Source organism: Oncorhynchus mykiss, chromosome 16 (genome assembly GCF_057628025.1).
Source record: "Oncorhynchus mykiss isolate SJ-2025 chromosome 16, ASM5762802v1, whole genome shotgun sequence".
In the NCBI taxonomy this organism is placed as follows: domain Eukaryota; kingdom Metazoa; phylum Chordata; class Actinopteri; order Salmoniformes; family Salmonidae; genus Oncorhynchus; species Oncorhynchus mykiss.
Genome location: NC_143037.1, coordinates 20,156,343 through 20,180,009, shown reverse-complemented (window position 1 = coordinate 20,180,009; position 23,667 = coordinate 20,156,343). Strand labels below are relative to the sequence as shown.

The window sequence follows — 23,667 nt, the reverse complement described above, 5'->3', positions numbered from 1 at the left end:
GCTGACCTTACCTCGAGTTGAGTTCCACATCCCTCCTGGTCCCTGTTTCACAGGAACTGGCCTGCCTTAATCAGGAACTGAACTGTTGCTCTTTTCCTCCTTCCTTATTAATATTCAGCAATAACATGTTTGAACAAACTTCCTGTACTTCCCCTTGTCTCTCTATTCACCCCCTACATATAAATGTATTATAATCAATATGTTCTAATATGGTAACAGGAATAAGTATATTTCAAGTTAGAACCCAAGTCATTAATTTATTAAATCCCAACATTTGTGGCAACTGCAGATAGACACTAAGGCAGGGGTGTCAAATCAACCTTGGAGGGCGTGGTGTCTGTAGGTTTTTGGTTGTTCCTTTCAATTAAGCCCTACACAACTAGGTGTGGGGAGTTCCTTAATTCATTCATCAAATACAAGGAAGGAGCAAAAACCCGTGGAATGAGTTTCGGCCCTCCGTGGAATGAGTTTGACACCTGTGCTTCGAGGCAACAAACATTTCAAATACAAGCACAAGTCAGAAAAGTCTACCATAATTCTAGCCCGCTTTTCTTTTTTTCATTTAAAAAACACATACACTATGGATAACTTTTAAATTTATATGGTAGAAACATTAAAAGTAGTACTTGCATTATATTACACATTTGTATAAATAGTACTTTGAGAAAGTGTATCTTAAAAAATACTTAACATCAAATTCCATCCAAAAGTAAAGTGGAATGTACAGCGAGGTTCAAAATATTCGGACAGTAGCATTTCAGGGTGGGTCCTAGAGGGACTGATTCATGTGGAAGTGTTCAGAAACATTCTAATTTGCATGTGTGACTCATGACACAATACATTATTCACCATTAATTTCTATTGGGCACAAAATAATCTGAAACACAACCAAAACAAACTGCAAATGCATCCAGCAAGTTTGGAGTCACAAGCTTGATGCAAACATTGCATGCTGGGAATATGGGACCAAATATTGAACGTTTGACAACTTTAATACACAAGTTGATTTGTCCCCATACTTTTAATTTACTAAACTTGGGGGGGGGGGGACTAGGTACAAAAATGGTTCACCCAATATGGATCAAAAGACCCAAAAATTAAATCTGACAGTCTGCACTTTAACCCCATAGACATTTTTAAAGCGGTGGAGTACAGAGCCAAAACAACAAAATTGCCACTGTCCAAATACTATTGGACCTCACTGTCAAGTTCATGGCTCATATCCTCATCAACAGACAAAATAAAGTTGGATACGGAGCCACTTCGAAACATTTCACTTACATTAAACTGACTCAAAACCAATAGGCTCAAGTAAAAGGAAGCTAAATTGAAATCATTCATGCTCTGATGAATGTCTGACGACCTAAAGCACAGCCTAAAGAAATTGGAAATTGTGTATTGATCCTGAGTGTGCGGAGATGAATTTTCCAGCTTCAAACAGGTGCTCGTGCTCCTATACTGATCAAATTGATACACTGATACTGTGCTTTGTCAAAATCCCTAAGGCTCAAACTGTTGTTTATAAGTGAGATGTGTTGCCAAAATGTTCAAACCTGCAACCCACCTATTGTGTTTTTCCACACCACTGTTATGTTTAACATCCCATACTTGGTTAAATATATATTTTTTAACCTTTATTTAACTAGGCAAGTCAGTTAAAGAACAAATTCTTATTTTCAATGACGGCCTAGGAACTGCCTATTCAGGGGCAGAACGACAGATTTGTACCTTGTCAGCTCGGGGATTCGAACTTGCAACCTTTCGGTTACTAGTCCAAAGCGCTAACCACTAGGCTACCCTGCCGCCCCAAGGCTCATGATATGGGGTGGTAAAGAACTCTTGGACTGGAATATTCCCTTCCACCACAGGTTGGGCAGAAAAGTATAGTTCCATTGATTGTTTCAAAGTGAAAAGCAGGAAAAATGACGTATTACCAACAAACTGGCACAATATACAATTTGGCAAGGATCGTTAATATTTAGGCTCAAAAAAACAAAATTGCCATTTTTCAAGTGAGTGGATGACTTCTATTCTGTATGGGAATTATTACTGAAGGCAAACAGGAAAATATTGTCACCCATTTTGCATCTGCATTCACCAAGTTACCTCAACACATATTTGCAGGACATGTTACAGGTCTGTGTAACTGCTTTCGCTTTGCAACACAATCGTACAGTGGAACTATACTTTTCCACCCAACCTGTGGTGGGAGGGAATATTCCAGTCCTTAAGAGTTCTCTACCGCCCCATATCATGAGCCTTATTATCTGTAAACAACCAAGTAAAGTGGTGTGGAAAAACACATTAGGTGTTTTTTGAGGCAACGTCTTGGCAACACATATCTCCTCACTTATGAACAGTTTGAGCCTTAGGGATGTTACTGATAAATCAGTTTTTCACCCCTCTGGAATATAGCATTAAAAAAATGAAATGTAATCCAACATGGCTGCATTCATATTATTTAAAATAAAGAAAACATCTGAAAGCAGAGGATCTTTTAAAACCAGTAATTTTATCTTTAAAATATATTTTTCAATGTATACGTTAGTATACATTCTTTTGTGGTACCATGATGTAACATCTGACATCAAGCAGCTCATATTTCCCTCTTTTAGTCTGTTTTCTCCTTGTTTCCTCCCCCTCACACGCTAGTTGAATCCTCTACATCTTCTGCCCCTTCCCTCTGTGGGAGGAGCCGGAGGTTCTCCTCGGCCAATGGCGAGGGAGAATCCTTAGGTATTCTATTCCTCTCCAGGTGTTCGTCCAATAGGGCGGCTACGGGGGTGTCACATTCCACAGTGCTGCACTTAGTGTATACGCCCCCCATGTCGGTTCCCAGGCCACTTCCTATGGAGTTGCGTCTAGCTCTGTTCCTCAGGGTGGAGTGGATGTAGCCCAGGGGAACAGGCAACGTGGCGAATATGATCAAAACAGCCAAGACACCCAGGGCCCAGTCAGGGTAGTCCAGAGTCTCCTCGGAGGCCTGAGGGAGAGACCGAGATGATTAAATACAATTATAAACTGGGTAGTTCGAGCCTTGAATGCTGATTGGTTGACAGCAGTGGTATATCAGACCGTACACAACAGGTACGACAAAATATTTATTTTAACTGCTCTAATTACGTTTGTAACCAGTTTATAATATCAATAAGGCACCTCAGGGGTTTGTGATTATACGGCCAATATACCATGGCTGTGTCCAGGCACTCCGCGTTGCATCAAGCATAAGGACAGCCCTTAGCCGTGGTATATTGGCCATATACCACACCCTCTGGCCTTATTGGTTAAATATAATACGGTCCAAAGTGAGAGGACAATGAGCCTAGTGTTGCCTAACCTTTTCTCTGTTCCAGGCAGTGTAGGTGGGCCGTTTGAAGCACATCTTTAGCAGGCTGGCTCCCAGCAGTCCCAGCATGGCCAGCAGACACACATACTTCCACAGGTACTTATAGACCACAGGAGGGCGCCAGTGCAGCATCTTCTCTATGTCATCAAGGAACCTGATCATTCAGATATACAAGGCAATGATCAGTGAGAGACCAGGGGAAACAGACAGACACAGCGAGTCAACCTGAAGGATCAATGTTTGAGACACTTTCGTTCTACCTTGAATAATTCAAGTATGATTACATTTCTTCATTAAAGATATTCGCCGGTACTTTTGTACAATTTTTAGCCAGTAGTTCTGAAAGTAGCACCCACGAGCCAAAAGTGTCCCTGAAAATTGCAAATATGTGCACCACGTCATAGCTCTCTCTCTGGCTCTACTGTGTGTGTCTTGCTAGCTGTCACTCAAATGGCGAGGGGCTGAAGTTCATTGGCTGAAACTCAAATTGCTAGGGGGCTGGTCCATGTGGGGGTAAATGTAGGGAAAGTGTCACCGCACATCTTCCAAAAAACAATTGCTTTAAAACTAGGGACTTTGTGGCTAATTTAGGTAATCTGCTCATAGATTATGCATGTATGAACCATACATTGACACATCACTACAAAAGGGGAGGTTTCCAAAAAATACTTACTTGTCGCCAAAGTACCGGAGAATGTCTTTAATGAATATTCTGCTTTCGTGAAATAAATGGTCTCATCTAATTCCTGAAGTGTGCCATGCGGTTCATGCAGTCATTGTAGCTAATAGGTTCTTACCGGTCAGCGCCGTACACCCAGGACACACTGAAACACTCAAACACCACCACGATGATGAGGGGCAGGGTGGCGGAGTAGTCGTCAAACATCATCACAAAGTAGTTCCCACAGCGCTGAGTGAACAACATGCCAATCAGGAAGCCGATGATGCAGCTACACACTGGGGGATAGAGAGAGAACATTACAGATCCCACACAGATATACTTGGCATATTTACTAAAGAGGGGTTAGGACTAACAGTCAGGCCCCATTATGATGCCATCTTATAAAACGTAACCGCATATTAAAATTTGGTTTGCTCCTAGACAAAGCGAACGTCTGTGCCTCGCATACTCTCTGAAAAGACCTTTGCTTGAACAAGAAAAAAAGTGGCAATGTTTGTCCTTCTTGAGACGCCATATCAACAACTTAGCCAGGATACACTTCCTCAAAATAGACAAATCAAGAAATCTGTAATTCATTGATGTTTTTACCAAGCAGGCCTTACTTAGTCAGGCAAATTTACATCTAACTAAGATGTTTGGTGCAGTATTTCTCAAGTGAAAAAATGTTGCATGAAAACTAGTCCTCAATAAATTACAAACACTTAATTGAAGAATCCCATCCATAAGTCCCACTCCTACTGGGAGTAGTAAGTAGTTGACCAATCACCGACGAAGGGGCGTAGACTTCGGGCTACCGAACTTCCGACTGTTTTTCAAATCCCTTTTGAAATACTGACAGCCTAAACACCAATTACAAGTTACCAAATCGGATGCGTTTGTTCAGACAGCAGTCATTTGCTGACATGGCTACACTAGTTGTCATAGTAACGACAGGCGTGTTGTTACGGATATAGGTAGCCCTATTCACAGGTGCCGCCAATCAGTCACCAATCTGAAGACACACCTGCTCCTTTTCCCTTACCCAATCACATCCCCTTTCCCTTGGTGTAAAAAGCCAGTCAGTTTTCTCAATAGCTCAATCTCTCTGTCACTCAATCTCTCGCTGGATTGAGCTCTCTGTTTTTATCTCCTACATGTCACATTTATTCGGTATTATGCGAGTATGTTTTGTTATGGTGTTTGACTTTGTTTGATGGTGGGAAAAGGGGGTACCAAGCCAAGTCGCCCATGGGCATACATTACCCGTAGGAATACTTTGTCTAAGAACACTAGTTAGAACTGGGCGGACCACCCGCTGTATTTTATTGGTTAGTTAGTTAGCTGTATTGAAGCAAGCAAGTCTAGCTTAGGGGTGTTTTTGGATATTTATTGTTTCTTTCCTTGGGTCCAGCTCAGCCCCTTCTCCCCTCACCGTGTGTTTAAACAATAAACCATGAGTGTTTGACGGTAGATTTAAGTTGTCTGTGGTTATTAGTTCTCACTGTTCCTTTTCACTGTTATAATTTGCATGAGTTATGTTACGGGTCTCGTATCCACCCCCCCTAGACTGCAGGGCCAAAGGGATTCGTAACACATGTGCACAGTGGCGTAGGCTGATTGGTGGTTGTTAACTCAATGACAAGTTTCCAATTTAACAACTTTTACTAAACTGTATTAGCACACTACATGGTTGCCATTGCACTCAGGCCAGGTTCATCAACAACGAGACTGCTGTGCAGGCGCACTAATAACAGAGTGATAGCCCCGTAATAATAGAAATATAGGGATACTTAAAACAACTTAACAGTGGTGCTCGTGCTTCCCATCACTCATGTAGCCTGCCATGGATGTTTCCCAGTTTCTTTAAATGTTCAAAATCATAATGTAAGAATACTTAAAGCCTCTAAGGATAAGATGCACCCTCCTTCAAAACTTGAGACATCTGTGGCATTGGGTTGTGATAAAACTGCACATTTTAGAGTGGCCTTGTGTCCCCGGCACAAGGTGCACCTGTGTAATGATCATGCCGTTTAATCAGCTTCTTGATAATCCACTGGACAGGTGTGGCATATCTTGGCAAAGGAGAAATGCTCAGTAACAGGAAGGTAAACATTTTTTGCACAGAAATGAGCTTTTTGTGAGAATGGAACATTTCTGGGATCTTATTTCAGCTCATGAAACATGGGACGAACACTTCACATGTTGCGTTTATATTTCTGTTTAACTTTATAGCACATTCAATACTTAGTTTGTAAACAATTAACAAGCTAGTTTGATACAAGATATGCCAAATAAATCCGATTTGACGTTCAGACAAGTCGCATGGACAGGAATCCGATTTATATATTTTTTATTTGACCTTTATTTAACTCGGCAAGTCAGCTAAGAACAAATTCTTATTTTCAATGACGGCCTAGGAACAGTGGGTAACTGCCTGTTCAGGGGCAGAACGACAGATTTGTACTTTGTCAGCTCAGGGATATGAACTTGCAACCTTTCGGTTACTAGTCCAACGCTCTAACCACTAGGCTACCCTGCCGCCCCATCTGATTTGAAACCACCTACGAAGGTGGAAAAATATTGGATTTGAGGCACTTAACTGCCAACGTGAATAAGCCTTTATTGTACTTGGCCTGTATAGTTTTCTTCCAGTGGTTCCCAAATAGGGTTTAATACCAGTAAACAGTATCCCAAGATTTCCCGACAAAGCTCTTCCCTGTTTCCTAAGAGAAATAATGACGGGACCAATAATATACAATTGCTATACCACAAATATATTTTGCTATACTGCAAAATGGGCACGTGCGATTAGCTACATGAACTGGACATAACTCTCTGGCTTCATTCATGCATACATAAGACCAGTCATCACAACGCTAACAGCCTGCAATTTTTACTCGACATAAAATCCCCGATAGTCAGAAATTCAAGCCATGAAGTATTCTATCACGAATAGGCTACACGAGACCGACACAGTTACGGTAGACAATCTCCATACTACCTGTGTGGCACTGGCAGAGGCTCAAAATATGTGCGCTACTCGCTCACTGTTATCAAAACGGCTGATACACTGGGTCCGAAATAGCGTAGACATTTGTAACCTTGTTCCATGATTACATTACATTACAAAAGCAAGAGCATGGCGGACTTAGTCAGATTCACTAGGAATTGATCAACCACAGCGCTATCCATGGTGCTGAATCGCCGCTCCTTGCTTTGTTAAGAGGAGTATCTGATGTGTTCCCTGTCAAAGTCTAAGCAGGTTATCATAAAGTAAAAACAGACAATTTTCACTAGGCTGTAATAACCTCAACAAGTTACCAGTTGGCCAACAGTGCTTCACAGATTCCTACATAAAAACTAGGCTACATCAACGAAATATGGCGGTGACTTGGATTAAATAGCAACAAATACAGCGCATTCGGACCCCTTCTGTTTGTTGACATTTTGTTACGTTACAGCCTTATTTAAATATTTTTTTCTGCAGACAGAAATACCTTATTTACATAAGTATTCAGACCCTTTGCTATGAGACTCGAAATTGAGCTCAGGTGCATCCTGTTTCCATTGATCATCCTTGATGTTTCTACCTGGCATAAATTAAATTGATTGGACATCATTTGGAAAGGCACACACCTGTCTATATCAGGTCCCACAGTTGACAGTGCATGTCAAAGCAAAAACCAAGCCATGAAGTAGACGGAATTGTCCATAATCCTCCGAGACACGGTTATGTCGAGGCACAGATCTGGGGAAGGGTACCAAAACATATCTGCACACTGCTTGTGCCTCACCAAAGGTGCTTCAACAAAGTACTGAGTATAGGGTCTGAATACATATTTAAATGTGATTTCAATTTCTAAACACCTGTTTTTGCTTTGTCATTGAGGTATTGTGTGTAAATTGATGAGAAAAAACAAACAATTTAATCCACTTTAGATTAAGGCTGTAATTTAACAAAATGTGGAAAAAGTCAAGGGGTCTGAATACTTTCCCAATGCACTGTACATCAAACAATTAGATCATTGTGTATATTTCTCGATTTACAGTGGTATAGTCATGTCAGATTTTTTGCGCTGGAATTATTTCTAAATTGCAGTTCTGTTTTCAAAGGTGAATCTATCAATTTTCTCATCAAGGAAAATTGGTAGATCAAAAATATTCACAAACTTGAGGTCAGAAACTCACGTTAGGCTGGGTCACGAGACGCTCTTTACCTGTGAGTATGGTCTTGTGGCGCTTCAGCACTTTGAAGTTGTCGGTGAGGGGTGTGAGGATGCCCTCCATGGTGCCGAACATGGTGCTAAGACCCAGGTTGAGCAGCATGAGGAAGAACAAGGCTGACCAGAAGGGACTGCCCGGGAACAGAGTCATGGCCTCTGTGAAGGCTATGAACGCCAGCCCTGTGCCCTCCACACCCTGCGAGAGAGGAATGATGCTATGTCATTTATCGTGACATAGCATCTCAACAGATCCAAACTTTATCTTTACATTTTATATACACATTTTAGCAATATACCTACTAAAATGTAATTTGTTAATTCATAATGAGTGGGAGGAGCAACAAACAGGCAGGTTAGTTTGGTTTCCAAATAAAGAGGGCAAAGCTGTAACTCAAAGAATATAGAGAGCGAGATGCAGTAAAAGAAGAGGCAGGCTTGAATGCAAGATCAACCGTTTACTTTGTTCATCTCATTCTCCAGGCTGCAGTCGGTGAGGTTGCCAGGGACATTGGCTCCGTGATCCTTGAACCAGTCCCTGTAGGCCTCCAGGGGACCCGAGCTGGGGTCAGAGATGTTGATCACGGGCAGCAGGTCCCGGTCAAGAGGGCCCCCTGAGAACTGCTCCGACAGCTTCTCCAAGTTACTGATAGAGGGGAGGGTGAAGAACAAGCAGTCAGTTCATTGTACATTTTAGCAACGGCCCAGAGCCGAGTAGGTATGACATTTAACAGATTACTCCAACTGGTGGCCCGTGGGCGATTTTATTGGGCCCCCAAGTTCTGACCAAAAAAAAAACACACACAAAAAAGCACACTCACTGAGTCACGCAGCGCATTGCGACTTCCCTGGCGCGGAAGCCCAGCACGGCGAACACCACCAGCGTGGCGAGGACAGAGGTGAGAAAGTTGATGGTGGAGACAGTGAGGGCGTCGCGGTGGCAGTTGTTGCTGCGTGGGTTGTAGGAGGAATAGGCGATGACCGAGCCAAAGCCAAGGCCCAGGGCAAAGAAAACCTGCGTTGCCGCCTGGCGCCACACCTGCACTTCACCCCAGATCTCCAGCTGGAGGGAGAAAAGAGGGGGGTGAAGAGAGCGAGGGGGAAAAAAATGAGAGAGATAGTCAGTGGAGAAACAAAGTCAGTTAACCCTGCTAGATTTCTGCCCCGGTCAGCTGTCATTATGAAGTGGAAAAGTCTAGGAGCAACACCGGCTCAGAGCGAAGCGAAGCTCACAGAACGGGACCGCCGAGCACTGAAGCGTGTAAAATACATCTGTCCTCGGTTGCAACACTCGCTACAGAGTTCCAAACGGCCGCTGGAAGCACCACAGCAATGTTCCAACGTCTAATGGAAAGTCTCATATTAATGTCCATGATTTTGGAATGAGACGTTCAATGAGCGGGTGTCTACATTCAATTTTTTTATTTTACCTTTATTTTACTAGGCAAGTCAGTTAAGAACAAATTCTTATTTTCAATGACGGCCTAGGAACAGTGGGTTAACTGCCTGTTCAGGGGTAGAACGACAGATTTGTACCTTGTCAGCTCGGGGATTCGAACTTGCAACCTTCCGGATACTAGTCCAACGCTCTAACCACTGCCGCCCCACATGACCAAAGTGTTTCTAGTTTATTTGCCATGGTTTCAAAAGCTGAGAAATTCTGAACCACATACCCCTTTGGAGCACATCAGAAGAACAGTTACTAAACACACTAACAGGATTTGTTATAAGTGTGTGCTTAAGAACGCTGTATGTATTAGTCAGGTTATCTGGCTTTCCAGACCCTCTATTTTCCCTTATAACTATCGTTCATACAAGCAGTGTGCTGGGTGGATGATGATGATACCTTAGGGTAGAACATGTACTTGATGCCCTCTGCAGCCCCTTCCAGCATCAGCCCTCTGATGAGGAAACACAGCAGCACCACATACGGGAAGACCGAGGAGAAATACATCACCTTGGAAGAGAAGGAGGGGTAGATGAGGCTCACAGCAAAGAAAACGTTCATTTATAAACAGGGATGCAAACTGGTGAGGGCCCAAAAATGTGATACTTCCCCCCCCCCCCCCCACTGAAACACGCAGAAAATCCCTGCAGGTTTTAACTAATTAAACGACAAAGAATATGATCTACATGATCAGTCTGTGTGTAAAATAAAAAGTGGTTAATGTGAACCTAACTCACACCTAAAAAGAAAGCAATCCAATGTTATTTGTTGCCTAGACTTTACTGCAAATGACACTCAAGTCTTGAGAAAAAAAACAATACACTAATATTGCAGTTAGCCATGACAGCCTTTATAATAGAATGCTTGTGACCACACACACATCCAAATACTGCATTTGGGACACACACACACACACACACATCTTAACTAGAAATAGAATGAAACAAGCAAGCATTCTATTTTTGCTCTATTATATAGCACAAGGTTACATATGTGCAAAAACACTGTTCACTGAGTAAAACATTAAATAATCCCCCCTCACTCACACACACTTTGGGCTCCACTGCACATCATACACTTTCTTCCTGTGGACATCTGTTCTACAATGTGCCAGCTGATCATGATTCCCTTTGTTGGCATACTTGATCTTTTTCAGGCAGAGAGTACACCTGGCATACCCCTTTTAATCCACTCCAGCTACACTTGATCCCTGAATCCACTTGTTTAACAAGCAACGCCTCATTTTCACCTAATTCTCTCATTCTGAAAATTAACCACATACTGTAGAGGGAAAACATTAGTTTACAGATAGTAGTTAGTTAGCTATTTAACATTTAATATTTTCCCAGAGTCCAGTAAGAAACTAACACGTTATAACTTGAAGAACGGCAATGAGTCGTAACGTTATAAGTTAATACTATAGCGAATTGGTTAGGTGACGTCAGCTCATCTGATGTTGTAACATTAGCTAGCTAACGTTAGCTGTCGGACTTGATTAGCCAGCAAATTTTAACACCATAAACTCAATTTGATCAGTTAAGTTAATGTTGCTTAACATTTCTCTCGCTAGCTAACGGATAACTCGATCCAGCTAGCAAGATACTTAACAATGCTAACAGCACTTGTTCCACCACCTTTCTCCCTCACCTCAAAACTTTCCAAATGCCAGTTGTTTTTCGGTTACAGCTTATGAAGTAACTTGTTACGCTCCATCACCTTCTCACCCGTCTCCGTGGTCAGGCTTCTCACCTACCTCTTCGTTATCGTTCAGGGGACGCGCTGCTGTAAGTTTACTGGTAAACTGCCTTTCCACTCTTGCCAGAGAGCACGCTGATGCTGTAACTAGCAAATCGGTTGTCTCTACAGTCGTGTGCTGCATTCTGTTGATATGTGAACGATTCGCTGAGCCCTGGATACAGTCAGTATTGCTCCAAACGTGCATCAGTCGTTCGCATACAGGCAGTAGTCATCCAAAGCCCCCCGCCCCCAACTTTTCTCATCGGATCTACACGAATCACGTATGTCACCTATTTTGGATTCAAAACGGCAAATTTAGCCGAAAGGTGACTAGTTTGCATCCCTATTATAAGGATCTCTTGAATCTCCATCGAGTTAGTCAACCATGAGTCTGATTACATATGCTATGATTTTGATTGTAGTTCTCCATCTAGAGAAATTCTTTAGTACCGAAGGAATTTAAAGGCTTCCATGAAGTTCGGCGTGAGTGGGATATTTCCAGAATGGGAACATTCCAAACATTTACAGACAGGCCTATGGCCATTCTAAAATCTACAAAAAAAAAAATTTACCCAACAAATATGCCCTTATCGGAGTCTGACTCAGCCCACACATAAAGTTACAGATTCAGTCATTCCATCAGACTGAAACTGGGGGTATAGAAGTCCTTGCTTGGGTGGGTTGATTCAGATTTCCTGTTCCACCTGGGCCAAATAGACAATCTAACGAGTAATTTGCTAAACTTTAATGAATGATCGCTTATCATAAACCTCTGAGCGGGACCGTTAGTGGGTTTATGTTTTCACATTATCCCAAACCACTATTTAGCCTATTTTTATTTATCACAATGTTTTTGTGGATATTCTAATCTGCAATGTAAGGTGACACGATGTCTAATTGTCTCTCAACCCCGTCATATGCTCTACCTTGTCGAGCACCTAGGCCTATATGTCTACATAACATGGTGCAATGGTAACAACACAATAACACCTCGAACGTCAAGAATTGGGCTACATGGCTCCGCACGCTTGCCTTGTCGCTTTCACTTGTCAAAACATGCCTTTGTATTTTGGCACTGCGCCATGGAAATACGGTAGCAACAGCTGTAACTTTTAGAATTCCTTCGGTTTTTCTGTCCCCATCATTTCAGATTGCGTATCTCATTCATATGCATAATCACTTAAATGCTTGCCACACACACACACACACACACACACACACACACACACACGCAGCGAGAGTATCGACAATTTCTAATTGCTACTAACTGTCTTCATCTTTGGATATTTTATCGAACAACAGTGACATTTGGGGGAGAGGGCAAACTCCACTGAACTAGACTCAATGTATGGAATCACTTGGGAGTTAGTGGATTTTGGACAAACTTCCCCTTTAAGCGGAATATTCAGTACCTTGGCAGAGGATTTGATGCCCTTGAACATGCCCAAGCAGACGATGGTCCAGGCGGCCAGCAGACAGCAGGTGATGACAGGGTTAAACTCGCCCGTCTGTTCGATGGAGTCGGTGATGTTAAGAGCCTTCCGGAACCAGAAGTAGGTGGTAGGACTGCTGGCCGCACATTCCTTCACTGAGATTAGGAAACAAAGCAATGGTCAGGTGAAAATATTAGGCAAAGAATATGGAAGAAGATTGTCATTTCGGCTGCAACAAACTATTCCTTATATAGTATACTTTATGTGCCGCCTTGCTCAAAAGTAGTGCACTATATAGGGCAGGGATGGGCAAATGGTGGCCCCCGAGGATCAATTTCCACACAAAAAAAAGGTATATATAGTATTAATATTTTTGGGGAAATCGGTCAGGGTCTCAACTTACTGTTTGTCGACAGTTAGAATACAGCAGGTGCAATTTCGAAACGTGGTTGCGCATCAGCAGTTTTTCGATTGTTATGTCAGTCACTGACAGTCACTCAATTAGCTCGTGTCAGCAAAAAAAAATTGACTGGTAAATTCTCTCAACTTGCCATCAGCATGGTCGAATTACCGATTTGGGGGGGTGCATTGACCATCAAATATCATAAAAAAAACTGAAGACATTTGTCTCCACCCTATAGCAAAAATATTAAATTGCCCAATTTGTTTTTTGCCGCTGTCAATCTGGGTACTGCAGATCCACGAACCACTGTGGCCCCTCATGATGAGTTCAGATTTTTTGTGTGGGCCCCACCCACATCAAAGAAGCATCCCTGATAAAGGGAGTACGACAGCTTTTCAGACACAGCTGATGGGTTATTGCTATGGGAGTGTTAACTTACCAGTTATGTTACCGTGTTCAGGACACTCATTCCAAGGTAGTGGATATTGAAATGAGTTTCCTAAGTAGAAAAGGCTCCAACCGATGATCACGTTGTAGTAGAGAGCAACAAAAAAACACACCTGAAAAGGAGAAAAGTTTACATGGGTTAGTAACACATTGTTGTCTCCCTCAGGATATTTATAACATGTTCGGGATACAACTTTCAACTCTATTAGAACGCTCTCCAGTCAAGTGATGTTATGTAAAGTCAAATGCAATGCGCCCGTAGGATTTCAAATCTCGTGCTCAAACTGAAGCATTGCTAATCCTTGACCTTGGGCCATGTGTGGTCAGGTCAGGGGTGTATTCATTACAGAATCCGTATAAAAACAAAACGATAGAAACTCGTTTGCTCTGGGACAAATTCAGGTAAATCCTCCCTGTTTCGTTTAAGAGTTTTTGAAACAGAATTGGCGCAATGAATCCGCCCCAGGTGACCGCGTTTGTATGACTAGCGGACAGCTACGTTGTTAAATCTCTCACCACACAGCTGGAGTAGCCGATCCCCGCCAGCTTGGGAGAGATGTGCTTCCACACGCCGATGCTGCCCTGCCGGATGGACTGACCAGCCGCCAGCTCCAGGAAGAACAAGGGGATGCCCACCAGGATCATGAGCAGCACGTACAAGAGGAGAAAGGCCCCTGTGGGAAGGAGAAAAAGATAGAAGTGTTCATGAGGGCTAAAAACAAAACTGGCCTTGTGCCAAGTGTTAGTTAATATGACAGTGAGGATAGTAATTGAATCATATTGGCAAATCCATTAGGACATTTGAAGATGCAGTAAAAAGGCATACTGAGTTATTGTTTTCCAAGACAAATGCATTCACAGCAAAGATTAGAGGAAAATGTTCAAGTAGTTTGCCACCTCAGACCTTTGCCAGTATTTATAACATGTCTCAGAGTAGGAGTGCTGATCTAGGATCAGGTCACCCTTATCCATGCAATCTTCTTCATTATGATCAACAAAAAAAAAGGCTAAACTGATCCTAGACCAGGTATATTCATACAATATGCATTATGAGTATGGGCCCAGGTGAGAAAACAAATACGAAAATGTATGTACTCACTACTGTAAGACACTCTGGATAAGAGTGGCTGCTTAATGACTCAAATGTAAAACCCACTGATATTGACACCACCCTCACCTCCTCCATTTTGATGGCAGAGGTAGGGGAACCTCCACACGTTGCCCAGGCCAACGCTGAACCCCACCTGAGCCAGGAAATACTCCAGTTTACTGTCCCACCCATCCCGGGCGGGGGGCTCCACTACGCCCTCCTGACCATCCTCGCCAGCCAAGCTGTCCAGCTGAGTCTCTGGTGTCACTGACGTGTAATCGTCATTGGGCAGGGGAGGCTTCTCCATCTATCAAAAGACGGAAACAATATAATTTAGTAGGGCCGGGACAATACCAGTATCGAGACACTCATTAGTATCATGGCAAGGAAACCAGACCCGAAGCAGATTGAACTTCTTTAGGAAAACAGCCCTGATGTTGGAAACAAAGATGTGTATCTGGATGACCATTTATTTTCCAAGCTACAGCACACAATATTTTACATGCAGCAGGTTTTCAAAGGAACAGAGTTGTCTGCTTCAATTTTTGCCATGGAAAAATATATTGCGATACTGGTATCATCCCAGCCATAACGTTTAGTGTGGCTAGTAATATGCCACATGCATCTAGGCTACTACAAGGCGTGAATCGAAAGTGGGCACACCAAGCAAAAAGTGCATTGTATAAATCCATTTGAATCACTTTTTGACAGCATCCCTTTTGATTGAAAACTTTCCATAAATGTTTGCCCATGAAAGAAGGGGCCAGAAAGTGACTTTTTAGACCCGAATGCCAAAACATTCAGGAGACAATGGTGCTAAAAGTTGACCTCTTTTGGAAAACCTGTTTCAGTCGGCTTTCCACCAGACACTGGGAGATAATTGTTCCCTTCAGCAGGACAATAACCTAAAACACAAGGTTAAATGTACACAATCTCCATAGACAAACATTGGCAGTGGAATGGAATCACTGAAGAGCTCAGTGGCTTTCAACGTGGCACCGTAATAGGATGCCACCTTTCCAACAAGTCAGCTCATCACATTTCTGCCCAAATCAACTGTAAGTGCTGTTATTGTGAAGTGGAAACTTCTAAGAGCAATAATGGCTCAGCCCCGAAGTGGTAGGCCACACAATCTCACAGAATGGGACCGCAGAGTGCTGAAGTGTGTGAAATCCGTTGCAAACTGCCTCTGGAAGCAACGTCAGCACAACGTTCCATCGGGAGAATCATGAAAATGGGTTTCTATGGCCGAGCAGCCACATACAAGCCTAAGATCACCGTGCACAATGCCAAGGGTTGGTTGGAGTGGTGTAAAGCGCGCCGCCATTAGAATCTGGAAGCGCTTTTTCTGGAGTGACGAATCACGCTTCACCATTTGGCAGTCCAACAGACAAATCTGGCTGGGTTTGGCTGATGCCAGGAGAACGCTACCTGCCCCAATACATAGTGCCATCTGCACATTTTGTTGGAGAATGCATAATGGTTTGGGGTTGTTTTTCATGGTTCGGGTAGGCCCCTTAGTTCCATTGAAGGGTAATCTTAACGCTACAGCATATAATGACATTGTAGACGATTCTGTGCTTCCAACTTTGTGGCAACAGTTTGGGGAAGGCCCTTTCCTGTTTCAGCATGACAATACCCCCGTGCACAAAGCAAAGTCCGTACAAAAATAGTTTGTCGAGATCGGTGTGGAAGAACTTGACTGGCCTGCACAGAGCCCTGACCTCAACCCCATCGAACATCTATGGGATGAATTGGAACGCCGACTGCAAACCAGGCCTAATCACCCAACATCTGTGCCTGATTTCACTAATGCTCATGGCTGAATGGAAGCAAGTCCCTGCAGCAATGTTCCAACATCTGGTGTAAAGCCCTCCCAGAAGAGTGGAGGCTGTTATACACGAAAAGGGGGACAAACTTCATATTAATGCCCATGATTTTGGAATGAGATGTTCAAATGAGCAGGTGTCCACATACTTTTGGTCATGTAGTGTAAATTGGCTTGAAAATCTATTGCAAGACTTGATAAAGGCTGGTTAGCAATGACCAACAACCAACTTGACAGAGCTTGAATATTTATTTATTTTTTACAATTCATGTGCAAATATGTGTTAAGTTCATAGACTTACCCAGCAATTGCCAAAGATGATTCTAACATGTATTGACGCAGGGGTGTGAATACTTATGTAAATTAGATATTTTTGTATTTCATTTTCAATACATTTGCAAAAATGTCATTGTGGGGTATTGTGTGTAGATGGGTGAGGGAAAATTATTATTTTTATAAAATTTTGAATTCAGGCTGTAGTGCAACAAAATGTGGAATAAGTTAAGGTGTATGAATACTTTCTGAAGTCACTGTGTAGCTTAGACCCTATTTCACTTCTGAGGTTTTTGTGTTGTGCCCACCATCGGTTCAGACAACATGCTCTTGAATACAAGGTGGGTGTCATTTCAATCGTAGAAATAGAATTCATAGAAGGACCTATCCTTTCAGACCACTGCAACTTAGCTGGTACGTCACACCGTCGACTGTCAACTTAAAATGGTAATGTCTATTCTGTAGTCTATGATTTCAATAGGTTCCTATGGAGGATTGACAGCAATGTTCTCTCTAAACTGCGGGCACCAACCCAGAGACTGCCACGCAGCTCCCTGGGACTGAGCGCAGAAGAGAAGTACGAGATTGAACTTCCCTGTTAGTTAACAGTATCAAAGTTGCTCTTTACGGTGGCAATTGTGATTGAATCAACGTATTAGCCACTTTCAATGCAACATGCCGAAAACAAAATGAACTATGCAAGAGCTGTTGTAGGCTGTTGTAGGCAGAACGCATGACTCTGCCAGTACTCTACACATACCAGTGTGGCATGGCCGATCAGAGCTGCAGTAGGCCTATACGCAAATAGACCATTGCCATATATGGATCTGTGCCAATTACTTTGAACTGGACTGTGTTTACAGTTATGGTCATGAGTAGATGTGCTTGTTTTGAGATCAAGTAAGAGCTGCATGTAGCCACGTGTACGTGCACATTTAGTTCATATCCTTCGCTGGTTAGTGAGTTATTAGCCCAGTTATTGATAATCGTGTAAGCAATGGGGGGTGATTAATTAGCACAAAATGTGTACATTTCTAGACATCTTTGAAAAGCGAGTCAGGTAAAGAGTTGTCTAGGCGGAGGTAGTATAATTTGTCTGATTCTCTGTAATAATGATATGGGAATAATAATGCATTTTGTAAAATGTTTTCTTGCATCACACTAAATTTTCAGTCACCTTGTCAGCCAAAACTCGACCCTGTATTCATGCATCTCAACCGATGGCAAGCACAACACAGAAACCTTAGACCATGTAAAATAGGGTCTAAACTACATCAGCAAATATTACATTCAATCAGAGATGACATTACAATTTAGTGATAACACTTTTTTCTAGAAATGATTAAATAGTTTGACAACCCTATTTGTAAGCTGATATCAATCAACAACTTTTATATTTTCCAGTATGAAGACATGGATGTCTCATGGTATGCAAAACGGGTCAACTAAGTACCTTTATCTTTTGGATGATTTGGCATTCAGGCCCAAAAAGTCACTGTCTAAGCACTTATACAATAGGGAAATGTGTGGAAGAATTCAATACTCTACAAGAGAGCCAAGGAAATTGTTAGGTATGTGAAGAGTCATCAAGTTATAGCAGCAATCTACCTCACCAAGCAAAGTAAGAAGAATAAGAGACTACATTGAAGCTGCCCAGCAAAACCCATTGGGGTGGAGTTGTCATCATGTTTGACAGTCTGTCTGAGGGGAAGGAGTCTCTCCAAGAAATGGACATATCACAGTCTGCCAATATGGACAGCCCCATCAAGAGGTTCCTCCTGGATGATGTATTTTGGGAGAGAGTGGTAATTAGCCTGAAACCTATAGCAGTAGCCATTGCACGGATTGAGGGAGACAATGCCATCCTGTCTGATGTTCAGACTCTGCTTGCAGATGTAAGAGAAGAAATCCGTGCTGCCCTGCCCACTTCACTGTTGCTCCAAGCAGAGGAAAATGCAGTTCTGAAATACATCAAAAAGCGTGAAGACTTCTGCCTGAAGCCCATACACACCACAGCGTACAGGTTGGACCTCAAGTATGCTGGCAAGAGCATCCTGTCTGGTGCAGAGATCAACAAGGCCTATGGTGTCATCAATACTGTGTCTCGCCATCCTGGGCTGGATTAGGGCAAGGTTCTTGGCAGTCTGGCGAAGTACACTTACAAGCAAGGGCTTTGGGATGGAGATGCAATATGGCAGTCGTGCCAACATATGACATCAGCCACCTAGTAGAAGGGACTTTGTGGATCTGTTGCCTCCATCATCCTCTAAATCCAACCAACATCAGCCGCCTCAGAGCGCAACTGGTCCTTGTTTGGGAACATACACAGACCAAGGCACACAAATGGCTGACTATTACAAGGGTTGGAGAAAAAAAAAAAAAAAGTGTTTGCCATCTGGGCAAATGTTTGTCTTTTTGAGCCCGACAACAAGCTAACCTCAACAGGGTTGGAAAGCGACAGTGAAGATGAGGCCTAGGAGTCTGATGTTCAAGAGGTGGACATTGAGGAGGTCCAGGGAGAAGACATGGAAGCCTGAGGGGAAGACAACCAAAGCTTTCGTTTCTAGAATATCATTTTACAGATCATTGGGGGCATTCAATATTCCCTTTTGTTGTTCAGTGAAATCATTGCATGTGAAGTCAACTCATTTAATTAATGTTCAATTCGTAACTCAATTGTTTGTTTTTTTATATTGGAAGGATGTAATAATTTGCAATTATGTCTACTTATGATTATGTAAAATGTTTATGTTCGTCTCCAAATGATATGGTAAATATATCCAATGCAAAAAACATCTACATTTAAATGGTATTTATATTAATTTGCATACATTTCCGTTAACTCCCATATATTCCCATGGAAAGTTTCCACCTCTGAATATTCCCCAAAATGTGCAACCCAAGCTACAGGGTTATTCTATTTGATTTCAATCACTTTGACTGTACCCCTTTGGATTAGACGTATGATACATATTTGCCCATGGTAAAAGTGGTCAGAATATAACTTCTTGCACCTGAATGCCACAATATTTAGGAGATAGAGGGTCTCCAAGTTTTGAATACTCCACCCTACCATGAAACAACCATGTCTTCATCACTGGAAAAGATACATGGTTGAGTTGGTATTACTTAAAAGCTTACAAATAGGATTGTCAAACTATTTGATAATTTACTCTTTTTTCCTCCTTTAATGTCAATTATCAATGTTTTCTTCATATGCTGTAGCTTAGACCCTATTTTTCATCAGATGTGTTTGTGTTGTCATCAGTTAAGTCAACATGCTCTTGAATACAGTGTGGTGTGTCATATTTAGACTGATAAACATACTAAAGTGGGTTTAAAACGTAAACATCAACATTCAAAATGGTGGCAGAAAGATGGTTGAAAGTCCACAGAGAATGTTGACTTAAATGACAATATCAGTTGTTTAAAATTATTGTTAAACTTCCATAGGAAACCGATAGAAATATAGATAATAGAATAGGCATTACCATTTAGGTTGACATTCAACAGTGGATTGACAGGCAGCCATCTTTGTGATAGCAATTGGAAGCAAAAATATCAATTCAATTAAAATATCAACGATGTACCAGCTAAATTGCAGTGGTCTGAAGGGATAGGTCATTCTATTAATTATATTTGTATTATTGAAATTACACCCATCCTGTTTTCCAGAGTATTCGGTGTCTCAACCGATGGTGACGTGGGTGTCTCATGGTAGGGTACTCAAAACAGGTCAACTTTGAGCAAAATGTGTTGGCATACAGGTCCAAAAAGTTATTTTCTGAACACTTCTACCATGGGCCAATACAGTGGGGCTGGAATTCTTGGATCCCTTGACAAAGATGAGCAAAAAAATACTGTATAAAATACAAATACTGAGCTATATTGTATTGAATGTTTGTTTTTTTACATTACACTTTTTTATACTTAATAATTGCTCAAAGAAAGATTACTTCTCAAACAATCAAATCTACAAGAGTCAAAATGATTGGAGCCCCTGTTTTCAATACCCTCCCCTAATAGGCACAATTAAATGATAGATGGGCATGGTTGTTATATGGGTACTTTGGGCATTTGAACTCATGACCAGAAAAGGTGATACTTGTTCATGATGCTGTTAACCTTAACAAGGGCCTCAGAACTAGCGGAAGCAAAATAGCCCCATAACATCAAAGATCCACCAGCATATTTTACAGTAGGGATGATTTTTTCCCCGCATATTCATTGTTTTCTCTTAGGGCAAACCCACAAATGGTGTGGGGGTTAGTGCAATTTGGGATCCTTGGGACATCCTTACCCTAAATTCTAACCGTAACCATTTTACATGTCAACTTCAATGGGGTGACGTTAGAGTTGGGCCGTCCCAAGGATCCCGTTCATAGGTAGACGTTATTTTTGTCTATGTTATCCGGGATCCTTTGGACGGTCCTACCCCATTGAAGTTTACATTTAAAATGGTTAAAGGGTTAGGGTAGGGGTTTTATACCTCAGTGGCCGAGGACCTCCATTTTCGTGTCACATGACCAATCAAAAGGGGGTGCTGTCAAAATGTGATTGAAATCAAATTAAATGACCCTACAGCTAAATAACACTTATTTTGGGTTAGGGACTATATTATGTAGCCAGTTCTCACTGTAACACAGCACTGTACAACACCCAGACAATTCGGAGAGAGGGGCACTCACCACGTGACAACATAAAACATTGTCTCATCCAATTACCACTTGTGTTTTTTAATCACCAGATAATCGCCAGTCTTTTACATGTAGAAGCATCAAACTCTTATTATCACTAAACATTACAGGTGGCCTGCTATAGTAATAGCACATACAAGACATTGACAATGATGGGTGAAATGACCCGCTTGCATCAGCTAAGCACAACACGCCACTCAGTTCAATTCCCGTTTGTCGAAAATTGCATGTCTTCCAAGTTGAAAAAGACTCACCTGACCTCTATGTTAATTCAATATTGCCAGTGTAGGAACCGTGGGTAAGGACCGCCAGCGACGTAAAAAGAACAAACTCCAAGCTAGCTAACGTTAGCTAGCTAACAGTAGTAACGAAACATGTGGCATCCACCACCAACAATGCAGCTACAAGCACATTCCCTGCGCAGTGATGTAGCTAGAAGTGGGATCAAAATGTGTGAGCGATCGCTTACAAATTCACATGAAAAGTCATTCTGGTTGGAACAATAGATCTAGTATAGATTATTAAACGATATTAATCAGATTCATGAGGAACCTCAAAGAAACACGCGGGTTTCCTTTGTGGGCGTGTGTATTTCCACTGCCGCGTATTATGGGGACAGGCGCTCCAATTGTACTTCGGCGCAACAAAATACTTCTGTACTGAATGTGAGAATTTTTGTCGGTTTATGTTTGAAACCACTCAATCAGCTTCAACAAATCCCTCCAAGTTTCCCCCCCATTTATTTCTGTCATAATTTCTTTAGAAATATTAACACAAAAATGTAAAATTAACCTTATTTTTGCTGTCACTTGGACGATGGCGTTACTAAGCCTACTATTGTTGGGTTAAAATAAATACTCATCTGCCTACGGTGGTATGGATGTGAATCAACTATATTATGTGATTAATGTAAATGTTGCATAATAATATTACGGAACACGTTCAAATGTTTATAAACCACAAGCCATTGTCATTTGTTTAATATATATATATATATATATATATATATATATATATATATATATATATATATATATATATATATATATATATTAGACAAAACAATGTAAATAGCATATGGCATGATCACCCCATAATGATGCCTCTGCTATTTAACAGTGTAATAGACCTTATATAATATTTTGTCCCCAAAGTAATTTGTTATGACTGCTGCTGTCCACCCACATTTCCTTTTCCCATGGAACGGCAAATACCTACCTATACCACGTTGCAACTTTCTGCGTGTGCTGTTGTCCTCTGTCTTGTTTTTTCTTTAGCATTCAATTACATAGTTAATACTCGGCCTACTTGAAAAAATATGAATGACGACTTCATCATTCCAGGTGGATATAATAACACTACTCAAACTAGTCTAGTTTGGGAAGCAGGCTAAACTAAAGAATCTGATGTAACAACTGTTGAGGTTCACAAAGCAGCGACGTCCAAGCCCAACAATGCACCCCCCAAAATGATGTGCTAAAGGCACACAAGTACGAAATAGATTAGGAAAAAAAAGAGTAGCGAACATGCTCGCCAATTCTCATGTTATTTCAAAAGAAGGTAAAAACATGCACTTCAAAAACCATATTTTTTACGCCATCTCAACAGTCTTGTCTGTTCCACTTAACATATTCCTTGTTTTTATTCTCAAATTAATGCAACACAATATGATATTATGCTTTAAATGAATGACTATAAATACCTTGGCGTAACAGAATAGTTCTTTCTTTTAACTTTATCGAGTTCGACACAAACGCCACGTTGATACGAGGACACTACTTCTTCTTTAAAGTTCTACGGCAGACTACAACTATTGCTGTATTGCCGCCACCTACTGTACGGGGTATTGAAACAAGATAATACAAAAATAACCACCCCACTCCTTCAGTCACATTCAAATCACATCCCTACACAGGCTCAGGTGCCCGTGATTACGAAGCATTCATCAACATGATTCCTTGTAATGACTCAGCTGCAACGCTGGCGCAACTTTGGTTTTAGAAGTGTGGGTGACATAATATATATATATTTTAATGGGGTAGATCAGCTTTAATATTGCAGATACATTGTGGATTCCATCATTGT

The 23,667-nt window shown here is 41.6% G+C and overlaps 1 protein-coding gene across 4 annotated transcripts; it reads right to left on the bottom strand.

Annotated features, from left to right (window-relative positions):
* Positions 1-237: 237 nt before the first annotated feature.
* On the bottom strand, positions 238-23,417 carry LOC110491573 (sodium-dependent neutral amino acid transporter B(0)AT2). 4 transcript variants are annotated; one of them, XM_036946464.2, is made up of 13 exons: positions 23,285-23,390; positions 22,801-22,853; positions 14,872-15,091; positions 14,211-14,368; positions 13,687-13,807; positions 12,824-12,999; positions 10,074-10,184; positions 9,049-9,290; positions 8,690-8,873; positions 8,225-8,426; positions 4,144-4,303; positions 3,338-3,500; positions 238-2,983 (listed from the first exon to the last, which is right to left on the bottom strand). In XM_036946464.2, the coding sequence occupies exons 3-13, from the start codon at positions 15,089-15,091 to the stop codon at positions 2,642-2,644; spliced, it is 2,079 nt and encodes a 692-aa protein (XP_036802359.1). In that variant the 5' UTR covers positions 22,801-22,853; positions 23,285-23,390; the 3' UTR covers positions 238-2,641. The 4 variants fall into 4 exon arrangements, with proteins under 4 accessions (XP_036802359.1, XP_036802357.1, XP_036802356.1 ...); XM_036946462.2 differs by lacking the exon at positions 22,801-22,853 and having other exon boundaries at positions 23,285-23,417; XM_036946461.2 differs by lacking the exons at positions 22,801-22,853; positions 23,285-23,390 and adding an exon at positions 21,837-22,212.
* Positions 23,418-23,667: the final 250 nt, after the last annotated feature.

Coding starts and splice junctions, on each gene's coding strand:
- LOC110491573 (XM_036946462.2), bottom strand. CDS start 15,091: ATGGAGAAGCCTCCCCTGCCCAATGACGATTACACGTCAGTGACACCA. Junction 13,808..14,210: donor TCGGCTACTCCAGCTGTGTG/GTGAGAGATTTA, acceptor TCTCCTTTTCAG/GTGTGTTTTTTTGTTGCTCT. Junction 8,874..9,048: donor GCAATGCGCTGCGTGACTCA/GTGAGTGTGCTT, acceptor CCCCTCTATCAG/TAACTTGGAGAAGCTGTCGG.